The sequence below is a fragment of the Eutrigla gurnardus genome (genome assembly GCF_963514095.1).
Source record: "Eutrigla gurnardus genome assembly, chromosome: 11".
Lineage (NCBI taxonomy): Eukaryota > Metazoa > Chordata > Actinopteri > Perciformes > Triglidae > Eutrigla > Eutrigla gurnardus.
This window is the reverse complement of record NC_139925.1, coordinates 4415731-4436322: the sequence shown is the minus strand read 5'-3', so window position 1 is coordinate 4436322 and position 20592 is coordinate 4415731. Positions and strand designations below refer to the sequence as shown.

Below are 20592 nucleotides of genomic sequence, written 5' to 3'. Positions count from 1 at the left end.
CACGGTGAACAGTTCTGATGAATTATTTCATCCTGTACGGGGCTGACTGCGGGGCATGCACGTGTGGGTGCTTCCTCTGGCCGTGGTCGAGTCTTTCTCATGGCGGTGCAGGACGGAGACACCTGTTCCCCCTGCACTGCTCGCCGTGACCCCAGAGTGTGCTGCTGACATTAAACTGTGCATGTAAGAATGCACCGCTTCAAACGCCTACAGGAGGAACACGGTTAGACTGGGATCTGCATAAATACCAGTGTCTTTACTTGAATTTGACTGTTTTCTCCACCGATCACTATCAGAATCATTCAGGACGTTAAATTAACTTTGCAACATCAGACATTAGTGCCACAATGTGCAGCAGATCCAGGTGGCTTACCTCTGGTTCTGAGAAGTGAAGCCAAACTGAAGTGCCTTAAACTATCATTCTCTCTGCTGGCCACCAGGGGGCGACTCCTCTCTGGTTGTATAGAAGTCTATGAGAAATTGGTCCTACTTCTCTCTGCAGGCCACCAGGGGGCGACTCCTCTCTGGTTGTATAGAAGTCTATGAGAAAATGGTCCTACTTCTCTCTGCTGGCCACCAGGGGGCGACTCCTCTCTGGTTGTATAGAAGTCTATGAGAAAATGGTCCTACTTCTCTCTTGATGTATTATCTCAGTAAACATTGTAAACATGAGTTTATGGTCTCAATCTCTAGTTTCAAGTCTTCTTCAATCCAGCATGATGTTCATTTAGTACATTATGGTCCATTTAGAGTCCAACAGACCAGAAAGCAGAGGATGCTTTAGGGGGCGGGACTTATCTGCTGACTGACTGATCGCTACCAATGCAGTTTGCTACTAAGATGACTTTAACACTTAGCTGTAAAGTTGACCTTGAATTATGAAGCTAACTTTGTTATCAGCTCCAACCAGAATCCAGTAAGGATCTTTTTTCTTATCTTGTTTTTTCTGATTTAATTTGTCAAACTTGGGACAGAAGACAAATGGTTGTAAAATATGTTAGATTTTATAGTGTTTCGCCTCTAGATCAGCATCTTGGTGTCTTACCACATGGCACAATAACATAACTAAGATATCTGTTATTAAGTGCTGCAAGGGAAGGATGAGATATGAAATCCCTCCAGGATGCTCTGAGTCTGCACCTCCCTGTTGGACATGCCTGAAATATCTTCACAGGGAGGTTTTCCAGGAGGCTTTCTGATCAAATACCTGAACGTCCTCAACTCCTTTCAACTTCTGCTCCTTTCAAATGTGAAGGAGCAGCGTTTTATTCACCCTGCCGCAAAAAAAAAAAAAAAAAAGATTAGCAGACACCATCAGTCACTATCCGGAGCTCATTACCATGACAACACCTGCATCACTGCATCAAGCTCCATTTTAGCCTCTCTGTCCAACAATATGAAGATGGGATTCCCTCACTTGATGACAACTCTTTCCTCACCAAGAGGGCAATCAAGTTTACAGTAGACCATGGTCTGGCCCGGGAGGTAGAGCGGGTCGTCCACTAACCATCTGTCCACATGTCAAAGTGTCCATCACAACTTCTTTTCAAAGTCAAGGTAAAGGCGCGAATAGATGCTAATTAATGACGCAAACAATTAAAACCTGCCGGATCATCAGTGGCTGGTGGGACCATCCATCATTTTTATAATAAATACATTTTTTCAACTGATTTGTTGTCATTTAAGTTCCCCTGGTAAACAGTGATGCACGTCTAGGGCTTTTATTGTGAAAGGGAATAACGAAGGGAGTCCATGTGGAGGCAATAAATGTATTTTCCCAAATTTAATGAATATTATGATATTATTATTAAATGAATTTGACAGATTTGTCTACTCTCGTCTGCCATTTTTCCATCAGCGCAATGCATGATGGTCTATGACGCTTGGTTATTGACCATCAGTTGTACACTAGTTATCAAGGTGAATTGTGGGATGATTAATCACTACACATTCAGACATGGAGATTCACTTTATAGTGAGTTTGTACACAGCCGATGAGAAATTCACCAAAAGTTATCAAAAGAGCTGACGAGTTCCCTGTCGATTCTCTGGAGAAGTTCCCTCTCTATTTGTATTTAAAACAAAGCGATAAACACGAAGCCGTTGTCGAGGCTCATCGACCAGTGAGTTGTAGTTTTGTCTGCGTTAGTTTCACTTACTCTTTCCGAGGTTACGAGGTAGAAATGAAGGCCGTTAGGGAGTCACCGGGCTGACATGTTGCCCTCAGCTTAGCAGCCCTTTTAAGCTCCGCTCGTCACGCCGCAGTCGCACATCTGCACCTATATATCAAAGCCGTGCACAAAAACATTCCAGAGAGAAAAGCGGAGGTGATTTGTGTGCCTTTCTCCTTCTTTTTTTATTAAAATTCATCTGTGATCTAACTGTTCACTTTGGCTAAAAAGCTGTACCTTTTAAATCAGTCATCCGTCCAGGACTTAGACCTGCACCACATTAAGACCAGCACTGACATCACAACTGTTCCCCCCCACCTACTCTCTCTCTTTCATATATTCTCTCTTGTCCTCGACAGATGGACAATCTTGCGGCCAGAGATTTTTTAAAGTGTTTAATAAATGTAATACAACCTATCTAGTGTTGAAGAAAGGGGCCTAAACCAGAACCATGTGCACGGAGTGGATGGCGGCCGTTAGGGGCCACAGCTAATATGGTTCAACATGTGGACCCGGCCCGTGCGTGCAGGTTCACTTACATGTCGGACAGTTTATGACCTTCAGCGTTATTTCCTCACATGGTCGACCGGGTCCTCGCTCTCTAATTTATAGTGTGATATTCTGTTTTCATATGCACCGATGTATTCTCTATGGACGGGAGTAATAAAAGGACACAAGTGATGTTGAAACGCGGCGTCTTTCATGTTTTATCTCACTATATATATATATATATATATATATAGGGGTAATATATGAAAGTAAGTGTTTGACTTATTGTCAAATTAAGGAAGAGTGTCGTGACCCCGATGGTCCATATAAATGCCTCTGGTCGTTATTTAATTCAGCTCGGCCTGACGCCGCTAACCACAACGGATAATAAAGTCTTGGTGGGTCGGTTGTTACGAACTCATGCTGTGCAACCGAAACGTTGTGCAGACTCAATTAATTCTAGTATGAATGGATAATTTAGATACCATTCTATACATTACCTTTAGTGGTACAGTGAACCTTCCTGGAAAAAATATGGAGAAAGGGTTTATGGATAAACAATGCCCGTTTTTATTATAAAGTGAATTAAATATTGAAAACATTATTATTATATATATATAATTTAATTATTTGAATATAGTTTACTATATAAACTGTATGTATTTTTTTTTAATTAAGCTATTTGAGGGAAATAACATTAAATGAGGAAAACTGGATGTTTACAGGTTTTTAAATAGTAGTATAAATATACCTTTTTACTTAAAAAAAGTCATTTTTAAACACTTACTGTGACACATATGTCCTACATTTTCGTTCACACACTTACAAAATGACACAGCACTGTAATTATCCACCTAAAGTTTACACCAACAGTTACTGCAAAACATGAGGGTGGAATCCTGAAACGCAATAATACTGTAGCAGAGAAGTCCAAAATGTTATTCTACAAATAAAGCAGTAATACATTCATAATGATATACCAATGTCGACTGAGCTTTCTTTTTATTTACCCCAACATGCCTGCTTTTGTATTAATATTAAAATGTTTATCGACCTTTTTTGGATGGGGGGGTTAAAAACCAGTTAAAATAGTAGAATAGGTTGGAAGAAAAATAACTCAGATTAACTGGATGAAGCCCATCTTCCTCCCACAATAGCTCAATGGTTACAACAAGTCAAGGATGTCTGCATGATTGAATATACATGACTGCCCAGCTGCTCAAGGAGATGGTTATCAGTTATTAACCTTAATCAGGAACACTGTTTTTAGATTTTGTATTTGCACACGCCATCCCTTTAATTTTGTATACGTGTATGCTCAGGTTGGCCAGATTTGATTAGTTCCGTTGTGTTAATTGCCTGTTAATTTTTAATATTGGCAGTACATTTAAAAAATAAAATTAAATTAAAAAGTCTTGGCCTATATTTCCCCCACACGTTTTAAACAGTAAAGTGACATGACACTGTAATTATCCACCTAATGTTTACACCAACAGTTAATGCAAAGCATGAGATCCTCAGATGTATTAAATGCTATCTGACTCACATTTTTTCTTCCTTTTTTTTTTTTTTTGCACAGCCCCTAATATTTCACTAAGCCTTAGCATTTCATTCAGAGATGTACTCTAGATAAGTGCAATAATCTCGGTTTGATGGATGGCCCAGCCGGGGCCTCGAGCCAGTGGTGTGTGTACACACACTGCACTGGCTGGAACGATAAAAAAAACCCAACATGGGCAGGTGTGTTTGGTTAAGATGCACTTGTCAAGTGGGGTGACAAGCATGTCTGTGTTCATTCAAGTGAACCCCTTATCTGCACCTCCATGTCCCACTCATGAGACAAAAGCACTTCCCGTGTTTGTATGATTTACCCCCTCTCGAGCAAAAGTGCACGTGCACACATACGTATCTTACGGAGTTAGCTTAGCTTAGCCTAGCTTAAAACTTAAATATTTAATATATAGCATCTCATTAGCTTACCTGTAAACCAACAATTCAGCACCGAAGGAGGGGGAAGATAATTTCTTCTTCTTTTTTTCGTCTTTTTCATCTCTTTATACATATAACTTTATGTATAACGGTTAAGTTTTTAAAAAAAAACTACATTAAAAAAAAAAAAAACGTTTGTCGTGCGCGAGCGTGCGACGGTTGAACTTCTTCCACCGGGGTGAGGCGGAAGTGACGTCAGACTAGGAAGTAAAAAGCTCGCCGCTGGGCCGACCGAAGTGGAGAGCGATGGAAGGCAGCAGCAGCTTCTGCCACTAACAACAACACCAGCCGGCTTTCTCCTCGGGAGCCGCCCCATGAAATGTGTCCGTGAAGCCGGTCCCTGCCGAGCCGAAGCGCTGAATGTCCTTCCGGGTGTCGGTCGTAAAATGACACCGAGGTAAGCGGCTGTGTGCCTGCTAGCTCAGTTAGCCTCATGTAGCTAACGCTGTCCTGCGGCCAATAACAAAGCGTCATGTGAACCTCGTTAGTTGAATAGTACTTCGTGTTGTTTATAACGTCGCTTCGGTTCGTTAGTCAGTCGGTGAGATGGCTACCTCAGTCCGCTGTGATGAACCTGCTCTCTTAAAGCTAGATTACACATTAATAAAACTCACGTGACTGTGTTACTTGTCAATACAATGTGAATTAAAAGCCAGTGTCATTTCAAGTTGAACGACAGAGAGCTGAGGGATAAAACCTGGAGGGTGTCTGTTGTCATCCAGGTCATGGTGATCTGTCGTTTTGCCTCTCATCCAAGAGGCTTCTTCACTTCTAACCGACTAGTATTGAGGTATTAAATGACCCCAAAAGAGGTTAAATACCTAAATCCACCCCTCCTCACCTGTCAGGCAGAACTGAAGAAGCCTCATGGATGAGAGGCGAAACCTCTTCGAAAAAGCAAAGTTCAATTGCCTGCGATTTAAAGCTTCCGAACATAAAACCTGGATTTTTATGTTCGTACACGCTTGATTTATCCTCCTTGGCTGTGTGTTAATTTTCTTAATTCTCAAATATCTCAAATAAGATGCCTTATTTGGACTTAATATATGAAACAATCCCATCATCCCTCTGAGTCAGCCACTAATTCAGACAATGGAACGGCACCAAAATGTGTCACCGGCTGAGATCATCATTTTCTCGATGCTCCTGCGTGGGGATTTTTATTTATAGCTACTGTAAAATAAAAAATCATATAGCACAATGTAACTTCCTATAATTACTTCAAAATCCCAGGTTGGTGCAAGTGAGCGCTACCAAAGCTGGCTGAAAAATATTAGCTGGCTTAATATAAATGTTCCTTTTACGCCCACGTGAGTCAGGTTCTGGGAAAGATACTGATGCTGTTCTGTTTTTTTTGTTTTTCAGATGACTCACCAGTGGCTTGGACATCTGATTTGACTTGGAAGATGAGGCTTGCTCAGTTTGTCAGACTTGTCATCGCGTGTAATTGTTGCTACTGTAGACTAAGCGAGCCACGCTGACATGGACAACAAACTATAGTGAATCATGTTTGTTGCTTTTTGCACGTTGCACTCACCAAAAACACTAACGACATAAATTATCATTTAGTTTGCTTTTTGAATGGCTTTCATTTGATATCCAGTGCCGACAATGTCACTGGGCGAGCAGTCTCAAAAGTGGTTCCCGACCCATGTCCAAGCCACTGTTCTTCAAGCGACCAGTTTACAGCCCAAGGGCAAAAATGGCACCAACGACGCCTACACCATCATCCAGCTGGGCAAAGAAAAGTACTCGACGTCGGTGGCAGAGAAGACGCTTAACCCCGTCTGGAGGGAGGAGGCCTCCTTTGAATTGCCTGGTTTACTTTTGGAGGGAAACCCGGAAGTATACGAACTCTGCCTTATCGTGATGCACCGCTCCTTGGTTGGGATGGACAAGTTCCTGGGTCAGAGGTCCATCAACCTTAATGAAATCTTTGATAACAAGGAGCGGAAGAAAACTGAGTGAGTAACACTGTAGCAGAGAAGTCCAAGATGTCACATAACAATATATTCATTTCCACTGTATCATGCTTTGTTTTTATTTACTCCAACATGTTTTGCCGACTTTTTGGATTATCAGGGCAGCATAAAGTTAATCAGTGGAAAAAAAACCTTAATAATAATAACTTTTATTTGTAGAGCACATTTTTAATGAGGTTACAAAGTGCTTTACAGACAAGAGATTAAAAGACAGTGAATAAAACATAGAAACAGCAATAAAAACAGAAGGAACCAACAACGTATAACAAGACGATTAAATGGCAAGAGTAGGAAGTCATACGATACCAATTAATCATCCATCTGTTATTTATTCAGTCAACGCCATAAATTGACAATATAACAGTGACTAAATGTTGTAAACCCACGCAGAGCCATGGTGATATCTTTACAAGAAAGAGCTTCTGGATACGTTTGTGATTTTAAATGCAGACACCGGGGTGTGTCTCTCTCATTGTATGCCACTAAATTGAGTTCCCATTACACGTTCCGTGTTTTGAGTTCTTTTTAGAGGCGGTACTTTTATAGCGTATTCACATGCTTTGCGACTCCAGCTCACGGTCACGCTTCACTGTGCCGCTGCCAGAGGACTGGACTTTTCAGAGGAAGTGGAACATATTTGCACAACTATTCCAGTCTTAAGTGGATTACAGCACGAACTAGAATAGTTATTTGTCACATTTTCTACACGTGTTATTGCCATATTAGGCTCCAAATAATAATACCAATGTGTTCCTTTTTTTGTGTGCCATATTCCGTGCTCTGTTTGCAATTACTTTCATGAGCTAACTCCTGTACACCACATGATTTAAATACAATTGTGTTGTCCTTTTTATTCTCTTCCTGCACTTGTTTTAGAACGGCGTTTTATGAGATGGATGTTTTTAATTTAAAGAGCAGATTTCTTTCTTTTTAAAAAATAAATAGCCCTGTAGGTGGACTGGTCAAACAAACACCATCTAACACATCTATCACAGATGAGGGAGTGCTCAGTTAGTGACTACAGATTGGTTGAACTTTCACGTTTGTTGACTCTTTTGTTTGAGGCTTAGCAATGAATCGGCCTACATGGATTATAATTCTTTTTTTTTTTTAGCTTAATCACCGACAAGGTGAGCAGCAGTTGGCCTAATTGAAACTAGTGGAGCTGGCTTAACATGTCTTGTAAGTCACTCCTACACATGCAATCGTTTTCAAAGGTGTGTATGAATGGAGTGTCTCACTGTCGAAGGAACCTGGTTTTTGAATATCGGCCATATCTGTGTAAAGTTTACAAATTCTCCTTGTGTTTTTAATTTTGTTGGCATGCTCTGGGTGCCGTCCTCAGCCCAAAAGTAATGGTGAAGTGAGGAACCAGTAGGGCTGATATTGGTGCCAATAGTGGGTTTTCTGTCAAAGAGAGTCGGCTCTTTCATTAGCTGGTAACTCGTCGTCGCTGTTTACCTTCCTTCAGCCAAGTGTGTGTGCTTGGTTCCCAGTTTGTCCCCTTGTGAAACCACCGCATGAAAGGCTTCGGCAAGGTTACGCATAAACCCGCACACCATCACAGCTGGACAAGGCAGTACTATATTAGGCTGAACTTTGGGGATTTGACCCTTAAAAGTTCAGCACACACACACAGGAACAGGATAACCAAACTGGATCTGTTGTTAATTAGCTCGCCGCACATTTCAACATAGAAAGACATTAGCGCACTTCCTCTTTGCCCATCAGTTGGGAGAATCACAATAAGTTCTAATCAGCGTGGATGGGTTTTATTTGTTTTAGGTGCCTGATGCACCTCCAGGCTGTGTACTTTTTTTTTTTTTTTCTTTAAGTTGAGGGTCTGTAACGGATACACGTTGCTTGTTGGCCTAATCCCACACTGCAGGCATACTCGACCACGACAACGCCGGGACCCCTCGGCACTACATCCACGCTCCACAGTGGCTCTGTGTTCACCGCGGCCCTTCCGCAATGTTTTTTGAACTGACATATTGGGGAGGAAAGCCCGTCTTGATATCTGAGTAGGCAGCCCATAATTATCGCACACCTGTGTTTGTTGATTGTGAGGAGTTTCCCAGCGGTCCGGACCCGAGTGGGAGGATTGTGGTTCCAAGCAGAGGGAGGTTTATCTTGGCCTTGAGACACACATGAGGCGCAGCCTCGGCCCCACGGCGGCGGCATGCTGTGGCTGCTGATCACACCGAGCGCGGCGCACAGCCTGGGAATCGGACCCCGGCAAGGCCTTTCATGACTGCCGAGCCACGAGCTGGACGGTTTAGAATAGCGTTCAACAGCTGCGGTTTTTAAAAAGGCCAATACCAACACTGATTTCTGATATTTCATGCTGGAACCCAAGGGATGCTACAAATACCCACGTAACTCCAGGAGGAAATATCTGTAATTGTGTGAAAACAAAGAAAATGTATGTAAACGTGTGTTGACTTTGAATCTGAGGAAAATGATGCATAAGAATACGATTGATTATGTTGATCAGACAGCAGCGTGATGGAGGCGTGCGAGTACAAAGGCATTTATGTAGACGTGACACCACTTCCCAGGTTAATGTATTTAAAGCAGACGGAATACATTGGTATTTGTTTCATCCTGATGCTGGTTTTCTTAAAGGACATTGTCGCCGGCCCTGCGACACAGAGGATATGTCTCATTAGCATGTATGAACTGTTGGCTTGGCTCTGCGACGTGGCTTTGCTATTCCCCGATTGCTGGTCGTTGCATTTCTGAACAAAGGCCAGATTTGTGCAAATGCCACTTTATTTTTCGCTCAGAGTGAAGGCATAAATCCCATTACTTCCAGTTGAAAAAGCAGAGAGGTTAAACAAATAGGAGCCCAAAAGCAGCCCTGGAATGGTCTATATTATTCAGCAGCGGGGCTATTTCTTATGTTCAGTTTGCAAAGAATAATGTTTATCCTCTGAATGATAAATTGTATTCTCACTTTGTGTCAAAAAAAAGTTCAAACGGTTTAAGCCCCTGCATTTGTGTGTAGCTCTTGGATTAGTGTGCTCAAATTAGCCTTTTCAGCGATGTCCACAAAGAAGTAGGTAGAGCACATTAGAAAGAATGTGGGCTATTTTTTCCCCTTTTGTCATATTGTTTAATAGTGTAAAGACTTTAACCACATTCTGACTTTGTATACCTGTCTTCCTGAAATGGGCTGAATTACGTGTAATGGACTGAGAAGATTTTCATAAATCCTGCTCTCTTTTTTTTTAATATAAATTGTCTCATTGAATTTGCTCAGCCTACTAAGCGTCCTCTCGTTCCAGCTGGTACTCCTTGGAGTCCAAGCCGGGGAAGAAGAGGAAAGAACGTGGCCGCATCCAAGTGAGCATCCAGTTCATGAGGAACAACATGACGGCGAGCATGTTTGACCTCTCCATGAAGGAAAAGCCCCGCTCGCCCTTTTCCAAGCTCAAGGACAAAATGAAGGGTCGCAAACACGACGGCGGCTTCAGTGACACGTCTTCGGCCATCCTGCCTCGCTCCGCCGGGTGCGACTCGGAGCCGAACCGGCAGTCCTTCGCCCCGGAAACGCAACCCCAGCCCGAAGCGAAGCCCAAGAGACAACTGCTCGCCGGGGCCCATAAACTATCCGCAGCCCACTCCATGTCGGACCTCATCGGGACCCACTTCCGACCCAAACTGGATTCCATGAACTCCATAGAAGAGAGCGGTGAGGACCAAAGCCTCTATTCTTTTTTTTATGATCTCAAAGGGGGTAATAAGTACGCTTTTATTGCTGCTTGGTACGTGTCTGCAGGGACTTGATAGGGTTTCTTTACCAAGTCAAGACACTGGTTATCTCTCAAGGCTGGAGGTCAAAAGCACTCAAGTGCTGCGTCTCAAGAATGTTACTTATGTGTGAAAGACCTCATTCTTTAAGCACTAAGATGACACTGAGCAGAGTTATAATGATGCTACTTTGCTTTGTGGTCCAGAATGACCTGATCCTAATTATCTTAATCTTCTTGTGTGATTGTCATTTCTAGTGGAGGCCGAAGGAAGTCACAGAGCTGTAGGGATGTAATGATATTTACAAGCAGGCAGTTATTCAGGTCATTCTGTGACCTGATTGGTCTCCGTATAAAACTCCCATCTGCCCCCTCAATAGTCACCATTTATTCTGAACAATGGGAAATGAAACACAACAATGCAAAATAAAAATCCAAAGTTAATAATGATGATAATAATAATAATGACGGCTGCTTTTTTTTTTGTATTTTGTGCTGAAACATCATTGGCTGCTCACATTTACTGTCCTGCATAAAGAGGCTAAATCTGGTGTAGAAAACCATGAATTAAACATCTGATGTCAATTTTACAATAATTTTTCAAGTCAAGAAAGTCTCCCTTTGAATTCACACAATACGTCAGCATCACAGCCGTTAGCTTGGCTTGCTAGCTACTGAACTTAGTTGCGTTCCATCACAAATGTAATTCTATTTTACATCTATATCTTATGCGTTTCATCCAGCGACTCTTTTTTCTATCAGCCCTGAAGAGAATGAACGACGAGATCTGATGTTTGTGTGAGCACGTCACTTACTAGCCGCAAGAAAGCAGACGACTATCAGCATTTCTGCGATTCATGAGTCTCTAAATGTGCAAATGATCATTAAAGGCAAATAAATAAGCATTTCTCAAGTCGCTGGCCGCTCCATCTAGACTTCTCCGCTGCACGGCTATCTGAGGCAGTTACATTATGATGATTTTTACTTTATCAAGCGTCTGTGATTGTTCAGATTGGCATGCAGAGGAGGGTAACTTATCCACAGTTCTGAGGATAGTAAATCATATATAACTGTCCTTACTTACTCCCAATAAAATGTTTGATTTGTTGGAAGACCAACTCTATAAAACGGGGGGAAAAAGGAAGTTCACAAGCATAAAATGACTATTAATCAATTTCAAATTTCTCTTCTAATGACATCAAATCACTGGTGTTGTCCAATTTAAAAAGTCAGATTAGATCCTGCCATAATCTGTCACAAATTTACACAAAACAACCGTTTTTTAATGACGTTCATAGATGATTTGTTGCATCAAAAGTTGATTTACTGCTTTTGTGGTTCCTCTTCCCCGGGAGTGCAGGCGGCCCTCACAGGCGTTCCCAGAGCGAGGTGCCAGGCTACCAGGACGGCGAGGCACACAGTGACCCTTTCACTGATATCAGTGACACCCTGCCACAGAAGTATGCCACGCTCCCACGCAACCGCAACCCGTTTGAGGGGGAGCACGGGCAGCTGTGGGACCGGGCGGAGCGGAAGGAGAAAAAGGAGAAGGTCAGCCTACTGGAACGCGTGACGGGAAAGAAGGAAGGCCGCAAGATCAACAACGGGGGGCGTTCGGGCAGCTCCGGGGACCTGCGTACCCCAAACCCCTTCAGTGGAGACTCGCAGGGAGACACCAACCCGTTCATCTCCAACTACAAACCCAGGTAGTCCTGTTTTTGTTTGCTCCGTATGAGTCATCAAAGTAGAAAACACTTCAGTACATCTCACAGCACGGTTTCCACTATCTTGCTTTATTAGTGTGGTCTTTAAGGTTGTCTCTCTTTATTAACAGTCTGTAATCGGTCTAGTAATGGGTCAAACATACAAAGCAACATTTTACCAATTAATTCATTTATTATTGATTCATATACATTTTATTATAAACATTCAATGAAATGAACGTGACATAAATGACCATCAATACAAAACATATAATATTATGCCTTTTAGCAAATCTTTAATATTAAATGGGAAGGATTCTGTGTTCTTTAAACCTGATTTTTTTTTAAACCGTAGCATGATAAAATCTCTTATCTTAATAATTATGACTAACACTTGGAGTCAATCAGCAGTAGACGTCAATATAAAAAGTCCAGCTGTTCTCAAATACAACAACAAATAAAATCCAGAAGTCCAATTCTTCTCATTTATCCCTCTTTAACTTCCCTTATTTAACAAAACAGAATGGATAGTTCCTACTGAGGGAGCAACTTCTGTAAATATCCCTAAACATAAATACACAATAAACGCTCTCCTTTATCAAAAGTTGCCATCTCAATTTATTTTTTTTTTTTTATTTGCAACTTTTATAACTTGTATGTTCCGCTGAAATATTTACATATTTCTTCGATGTCTTTACTTAAAGCTCCATCCATTATGTTCTAATGTGCAGTCAGCACCTGCACAGCAGAGGTTCTTGACCCTTCTGCCCCTTTGGACAACCGCAGCTGTACGACAGGATATTGGTTTACAGCATTCTCATAAAGTTCAGAATACCTTGTTGATTGAAATCTACTATCTGATGGTAGATTTCTCTCTCTCCATCTCATTCTGTTGTCGAGCATCGTTGTTGGAACATTTCCACCGAGCTGGTTACATCTATGTCCTGTGTTGCATAAAGAGCCGGTGAGCGGTGTGGCTAAGTCCTGGTTTATCACAGTGGAAGGTGTCATTAGTGGCTCTTTAGAGAGCCTGGCCTTGATAACGGAGCCCTCTGAGCTACAGTAATGAGATCCTCTGCAGAGATAGACCACCCAATTAACCACTTATCTCAGTAGGCACCAGTCCATCATCTTTACTGCTGCCGTGGTACAGTAGCTCACTGGTCATTTATAATGTGGAGCAGGGAGACAAAAAGGTGCTTTCAAAGTGTTATTTTATATTGTTGAATGTATTCATAGTTGTATATAAACTATAAGTCACCACAAATATCTAAAATATGCTCTACCTACCTTGTGTGTTAGCAGAGGCGGTGATAATTTACACCAAAACATTCATTCTAACGCCTTCGACTTTCCTTTTGCTTGCTTTGCAGTGGTAATAAGTTAAGAAACGAAGACATCGCGTTCGGCCACAAGAGGAAGGAAATCTACGGCAAGAAGCAGGTAAGGAAGACGGCACTCCTCGTTAAAGCAAATCATTTGTCAGGTTTTCAGGGTGGAACGATATAAGATCGCCGACCGCAATTAAAAACACTAGCAATGACGTGATCGTGGTGAATTTACGTTATCGGGATAATCATCAAATATGCTTAAACTCCTTAAAAATCACTTTACATGTATTACGAAACACATTTCTTCATTGTGGACAGGGGATAAAGCTGATCAGAAGATCTCCAAAGATAATAAATAGTAATTTTTTCAAGATATTTACGATATTTGTGATAAAAATCCCATATTATCCAGTCCCGAATGACTTGAAAAAGCTAATCCAGCTCACTATTGTGCTAGACAAGTGACAAAAAGGTCCTGGTTTATAAAAATACAGGATATAGAAAATATACTTTTATGAAAAAATACCTTTTTGAACATATTATTTTTGAGTTATTTTGGCTATCGGATAATAGTGACATGAAATCCGGTCCATGAACATTCATGTGAAATCATTGCTTGTTGTGAAGTTTACCTGACAACAAGATTGAGATGGGGGGGGGGGGGGGGGGGGGGGGCACAAGACGTGACCCCGGCAGGTGCGACTCTGTCGTTACTTCCTGTGTCGTGTCATGCAGATTTTTTTAATTGAGAACTCTTGACTTTCATTCGCCATCAGCAGCTGGTGACATTGATCTCTGCGGCCTCTGGAACATTCAGATGTGCCATTCAACTAATTAGCAGCTGCACACATCGGTCATCATGTCTGATCTGATCATAATTTGAAGCGGTGTGAAGTTTCGGTCTGTAAGGTCGTCTACAGCGGCGCGTTGCACTCCTTCTGTAATTGGACGGGGTTTTTTTTCAAGAGATGTAGTCTGTCTTTTCTTTTTTAATGATAATTATATATGTTTTATTTTCCCGTTTTTATAGTTTGTATTTAAACTTCTTTTGCATTCCCAGCCTGAATAACGTCATCAGATGTGACTATCACGCAGCGATATTGGTATTTATGAGGGAGCGGCCGCAGCTAAAGTGATGCCTAAATGAGAAGGAGAATGCTGATAATAGCTTTCCTCACCTTTCTTTGTGGGTGTTGAGGGCTGTCGGTATCCACACATGTGCCCCCCGTGCATGCCGCAGTGCGTTGCAGAAATGGCAGCTCCCATTTCCTCCGCTTCAAGGCCCTAATTAACCACACACACAGGGGGAGGAGGGGAGGGGGGGAGGCAGCAGCAGAGAGAGAGATTTCAAAGGACTGAGCTTTTAGATTCTCAAAGCTGAGCTCATTAGAAACTGTAATGACACAACTGGAGAATGCCAAGTGTGCGCCTTATCTTCTCCTCACTACTGATCGCAGAAAAATGGTCATCATTACTTTGCAATTCATGGTCATTTCCAGGCCTTTGTCACCAGCCACTAAAGCTCCTGATTATTATGCCGCGTGCGTTTTCTGAGAGAGAGCGTGTGCACGTGAAACCAACATCTCTTATTCCCTCTCGGGCGGCTTAAGTGCAGTATCTTCCGGTGAGATGCTTTCTTTTTTTTGTGTGTGTGTGAGTGTGTGTGTTCACGAGGAATCGGTTACCTAGCTCCGACTCTCCTCATGTTGGACAGTTTAATCTCGGCGGCAAATATTTCATTTTAAGTTTGTGTCGACCCACAGTAGCCTCCGCTGCCGTCAGGAGCGATAAGAGACCTGGTAAGCAGTCCCGCTCCAGCTCTCTCTGCATTGTCTTTTACCCGGGCGGTGGAGGCCTGAACGGTGCAACGGGAGTGGAAGCTGATAAGTGTGGTATTTTAAACAGGGCAAAGGCTTTGCTGCTCTATCCGTCCGGGGGAGGATGCCCAGCACTGAAGCGATAAAGTGGTCCCTCATTAAAAACGATTACAGCTCCTGCCCGTACCCGCGCAATATGATCTGCACATACCGTACCACGCCGCTCCGTCCAAACAGGTTGTCCTCAAAGAGCAAAGCTGGGCTTGGGTTGCATCCTTATTTTGGTATTTATTAGCCTGACCTTTAATTGCAGAAATATGCAGCCTGCCGGAACAAAGATCCCATTTTTTTTTGTGTGTGTGTTCTGGCAGGCTTGTGAGAATAGATAAGGAGATCGTGCTTTTATCAGCTTGAAACTAAAGTAAAAAGGAGAAGAACTTTCCCAAGATGACAGCTGTTCGCTGTGGTGTCAAAGTATGCGCCATTAGACGGGTTAAACTGCTCTTGATTCTCATTATAAACACAGTATTGCCATAGAACTCATTGTCGTGTCAGTGCTAAATCCCTCAACAGCAGTCTCATCTTAACAACTCTCAATTAGCCTTTATTAGCAACAGGGAACACGAGATAAACACATGACAGTTTATGTCACGTTGGGCCAACACATCTAATTAGTCTGTTTTTTTTAGTCGCATTGTGAGCGAATTTGAACGATGTCTCCACTCTTGTTTCTCCCGACATTTCATAGAAGCTCATTTGAGCATTTTAGTCAACATTTTTACAAAGAATATCTATGCAAAATGTGATTTAAAGATTTGCTTATTTCCCGTTTTTTCTCTCCAGGAGGGGAAACAGGAAACCGCGGCCGCCTACAGCAACCTGTCCTTCGACGAAGTGGTGCAGGAACTCATCAAGCAGAAAGAAGTGGTGAAGAAGAAGGACGCCCACATCAGGGAGCTGGAAGACTACATCGACGACCTCCTGGTGCGCGTCATGGAGGAGACGCCGAGCATCCTGCGGACGCCGTACGAGCCGAAGAAGAAGGCGGGTAAACTGAGTAAAAAGTAGAACGTGAAGGATGAAGCGTTACTAATGAAGGTTTAGCGGTAGCTCAAGCATCAAAATCATGTGGAGAACAAATGGGGTTGATCAAAGCCAAATTTACGATTTGATTAAAGTAGAATGTTTTAATTCCGTGGATGTAGATTTTCTATACTTTTTTTGTGTTGGATATTTTTGCATTTTATTTTTAGGTACTTAATCATCGAAGTCAAAGACTAGGTTTATCTATATATCGTTTGCACTTGTGAACCCAGAGAGTCTGTTGCATATTCATCCGCCACATTCCTGTTTACCAGACGGCCAAGTTGCCGTTGTAGTTGCCGTGTTTATGCTCGCCACTCACGTTTAGCGCTTTTATTCAGAGCTCATGAACTCTGCTCTCCCCCTCCCCAATAAAGCCCCAGTGATTCATGGGTATTCTTTGAAAAACGACTGGAAGAGAGTTACAGGTAGGAAACTTGCTGGACAGTATCATCCTGTTTTCTCTCAGTTTTCCAAAAGCGTACGTTGCCGTTATCAGTTCCCAACATCTTTACTTTTTATTTGTGATGACTATCGTTTCTTGGGCCAAAGGTCGCGCAGTCACTCGCTGAAGGTGATCATTTTACTGACTTTAAGTGCAATAATCATAACATGCGTATCTTGCTTTTTTATTCTGCTGGTAATGTTCTTGTTTACATTTGAATCACATCTTTAAGTCTCTTCATTTTTGATTCGCTGGAAACGCCTTCAGTTCTGACTGGCCTTCATCTCCTTCATACTTTGTTTGTGTGTTTTGCTGAAGATTGTATTGGTGGTACCTGGCTGCACATGTGGATTATATGCTGAACAATCTTTATTTATACATGTTTCATGGCTCGATCATTATTTGGATGTATTTGTCAGGTACTTTATGGTGGCTCTCCCTCCCTCACCTCCCGTTCTGCTGTATTAATACTGTGCAGTCGGTACAAATCAACGAAAAGAAGGTTCACAAGTATTCATGTATAACGATATATAATATCTGTTTACTTTAATTGTGTACTGCTCCTCAGTATTTCAGCTGTTTCCGTTTTTTGTAATATCAAAACAGTCAAAAATGTCTACCAATCATACACACTGATGAGTGTCTCCAGTTCACCGCTCACTAATGACGACGGTTTAATTGTTGGAGGTAAACAGCCGACGGGTGTCGTCGCGTCTCATAGAACTTGTTTGACAGCTCGTGTCGGAAGCTAACTGTCCTCATTTCACAGCGTTTACGTCGACGCCTCCATCCGCGACGCTTAATGTCATAACAACACGTGTTGTTTCCTCGTCGAACGCCTTGATTCTGTCGATACAAGCTGTTGCATCTCAGCGCTGGTAAACTTTAACATGTTCATCTCATTTTTTGTTTTTGCGTCAGCTCGAATCGTATAATCACGTGCTGACATTTCTAGGTTTACATTTTTATTCCTATTTAACAGGAAGCAGCTTGATGTACAGTGTTAAACACGCTCTGTGTTATAGTAGATAACCTTTGGCCTTTTGTTTTAGTGATCTGTGCTTTTTGCTGGTATTATTTCTGGTATTTACATCCAGTCTTAAACACTATCTGACCTTTTTTACACTGTTTGATACCAAATCACATCTTGAGTGCCGCATCTACAGAATGTCGAAGTTTTTTTCCACTTATGTTACGCCGCTCAAACACAGATTCTCGTGCACTAATTATTTCTGCTGCTTCATCTGAAGGTGTGCGATCTCCTTTTTGTGGGGGTGGGGCTCGAAGCCAAAATCTCTTGTTACTGAATGTACTCTGGTTGGCTTTGAAATAATCATTCTGCAATGTATAATAATGATATACAGTACACTAACAAGGCCATGAACCTTGCTTGCCTTTTTTTAAGTATTTGGTGTATCCAAAGAGATCATTTCACATGGTGGTTAATTTTTATTTCTCTCTATTCTGACAGTCTGACAACTCGAATTTTGGACAAGAAGTTCTTGTCGGTGTGTACGGTTTTATGCTGATGATGTGACACAATATAATTGCTGTATTGAATCGGAAGAAGGAATATTTGATCTGCATATATTTTGTAAAAGCCAAACAATGATGATGAATATTATCAAATGAAGGGGACGCGTGGATAAGAATCTGTTTTTCTCACTGATTGCCTTCTGACATGTGCTGAAGTGTAAACTTGAACTAGTCTGTATTGGTAGTGTTGCATCCATGTGTTCATGGACCTCTCCGAGCTCTTAATACTTCCATTGTACATAGTGTAAAGTCACTTTGTAATGTCACTTCACCTCCCTTTCTGACTCTTTTTGCACATTTCACCGTGCTGTAAAGTGTTCCATGATGTGCTTCCTGGGGTTTGATTTTGAGTCGAGCTGAATGAAATTTCCAAAAGTCATTTCATTTGAGCCAAACTGACAAAATGTAGTTATGACACTCACTTTTTTTTTTTTTATTAGTTTAAAGACATTTAATCTTGCTTGTGGTGAAGTTACGAGTAACTCCCGTAACAATACGGAACGGGCCGTTTACACTCAGGTCTATCAATTTGCCCTAAAGCGCCGTCGCTGTGCTCGAATGATGAAATGACAAATGATAAGGTCTTAATAAATATGTATGTATATACTGTATGTTGAACACATTTGGAACCCTGAAGTTATTAACTCAAATGGAAAAATGAGGTGTGTGTAAATTAATGAATTCTCCCTGTTTGATTGCTACATTTTGCTTTATACGGTCAAATAATTTGGTGCTTTGGAAGATCTCAGACTAAAACACAAAATCTGAATGAAAAGCATTTTCTAGCACATTGTAAAACGGTACATTAGAAAAAAAAAACCTGCATCATTCTACTTCTTCGTTGCCTCTTTACATATTTGTCATCAAATTAATGCCAGTGTTTAGATATGCAAAGCACTCAAAATGCTTGGAGGTGAAATTTTCCTTTACAATTTGTCCACGGCCTGTGTTGCATCTATGTTTTGTGAATGTGGGGGGGATGCGTTGAACCTTCCGATGAAGATGACATGAAGTCAGATCTCACAATCCTCCTCTGGCGGTCTTTTTAAGTCTTCTACTGATAATGTGATGCTGCTTGCCATAGGCCGCATACAGCTGCCAGACACTAAGACTTAAGCTCCCGCTAAATCCCCTGACGGTGCTTGTAATGTGGCACACGGTGAAGGAAATGATGACTGTTTATAAAAGATCTCGCCGGTTAGTTAGCAAAGGCTTCATTGAGTTTACAGAATCTGGTGTCTGGTGCTCGGAGGTGACGACGCACTTAAAAAAACACAATGGTGGAAGAACTGAAATGTCCTTTTCACACGAACGCGTCGGCCTACTTCTGAAGGTGGTCAACGCCTCGAGGTGTGATCAGATAACGTTAAATGGGTTTTGGATCCTCGTCATTTCTGCATGTCAATCACAAGTTTTGATTATGTAACATTTTATATTATTGCTGAAATGATATGACATTTTCCTGATCTCTACCCTATTGTGATGTATTTAACTCAGAATTGTACAGTGTGTAAGTTGGTTAACAAATATCCTTTCATCTGAGAAGGTAGATGAGCTTGTTTTTATTTTCACACAATCGCTAATATGCAAGATACCTGGATGTGTGTGTGTAGGGAGGGGGGGCAAGAATGTATGGCTTTTTAAAATTGTGGTTCTGCAAACCAATTGGGGGTCTAGAAGATGTATAATGCTGTTAATGATGACTGTATATAAAGTGCCAACACGTAATAATTCCCAAGAATTCGGTGGTGCATTTCTTGAAATTCACCCATAATCCCATGTACCAATGTTTAAAACCTAAACTTTGAGATATTATCATCACCATCATTACGATTAAATTCCAATGTCCTTTTCAATAAACTCACTGTAAATGAAAACTGCTGCTGTATTGTTTTTGTTTGGGTTTTTTTAGGCAAAAAGATCAAAAAGCCTGAAAAGACATTTAAATAAGGATTTGACAAAGCGCATCGTTTTGCAGCAGATCTGGTTAATGAAACTCTGAAGTGTAAATCTGATGCAAATCGTCCCTTTAAAAGTGGATTGCTATTCAGCAACACCTGTCCTATCTTTCTTACGGATAAATTAAAAGCCACTCTCAATTAACTCTGATCTCGCTGGCAGTTAAGCCACGATTAGCGTTTTTAATTGTGCTGATTTGTGGCGAAGCTTTTTGTTTTCTCCCTTGCTTAAAGCGGCTCTTCCTTCTTTCCCATTTTCCTTTTTTTTTTTTTTTTGTTCTGGAGAAATCCCATGTCTTCGCGGGCAAAAGAGAGAAGTGGCATCATTTGACA

At 41.6% G+C, this 20592-nt stretch overlaps 1 protein-coding gene across 1 annotated transcript; it reads left to right on the top strand.

Moving 5' to 3' along the window:
• The first annotated feature begins 4875 nt into the window (after nucleotides 1-4875).
• Nucleotides 4876-20162, top strand: rab11fip2 (RAB11 family interacting protein 2 (class I)). The gene is made up of 6 exons (XM_084021815.1): nucleotides 4876-5046; nucleotides 6015-6613; nucleotides 9922-10328; nucleotides 11747-12092; nucleotides 13463-13532; nucleotides 16081-20162. The coding sequence occupies exons 2-6, from the start codon at nucleotides 6261-6263 to the stop codon at nucleotides 16303-16305; spliced, it is 1401 nt and encodes a 466-aa protein (XP_083877941.1). The 5' UTR covers nucleotides 4876-5046; nucleotides 6015-6260; the 3' UTR covers nucleotides 16306-20162.
• Nucleotides 20163-20592: the final 430 nt, after the last annotated feature.

What these genes read in the sequence shown, in the direction of transcription:
- rab11fip2 (XM_084021815.1), top strand. Translation starts at nt 6,261, where the DNA reads ATGTCACTGGGCGAGCAGTCTCAAAAGTGGTTCCCGACCCATGTCCAA. An exon ending in AAGGAGCGGAAGAAAACTGA is followed by an intron (nt 6,614 to 9,921) that starts GTGAGTAACACT and finishes CTCTCGTTCCAG; the next exon opens with CTGGTACTCCTTGGAGTCCA. An exon ending in ATCTCCAACTACAAACCCAG is followed by an intron (nt 12,093 to 13,462) that starts GTAGTCCTGTTT and finishes CTTGCTTTGCAG; the next exon opens with TGGTAATAAGTTAAGAAACG.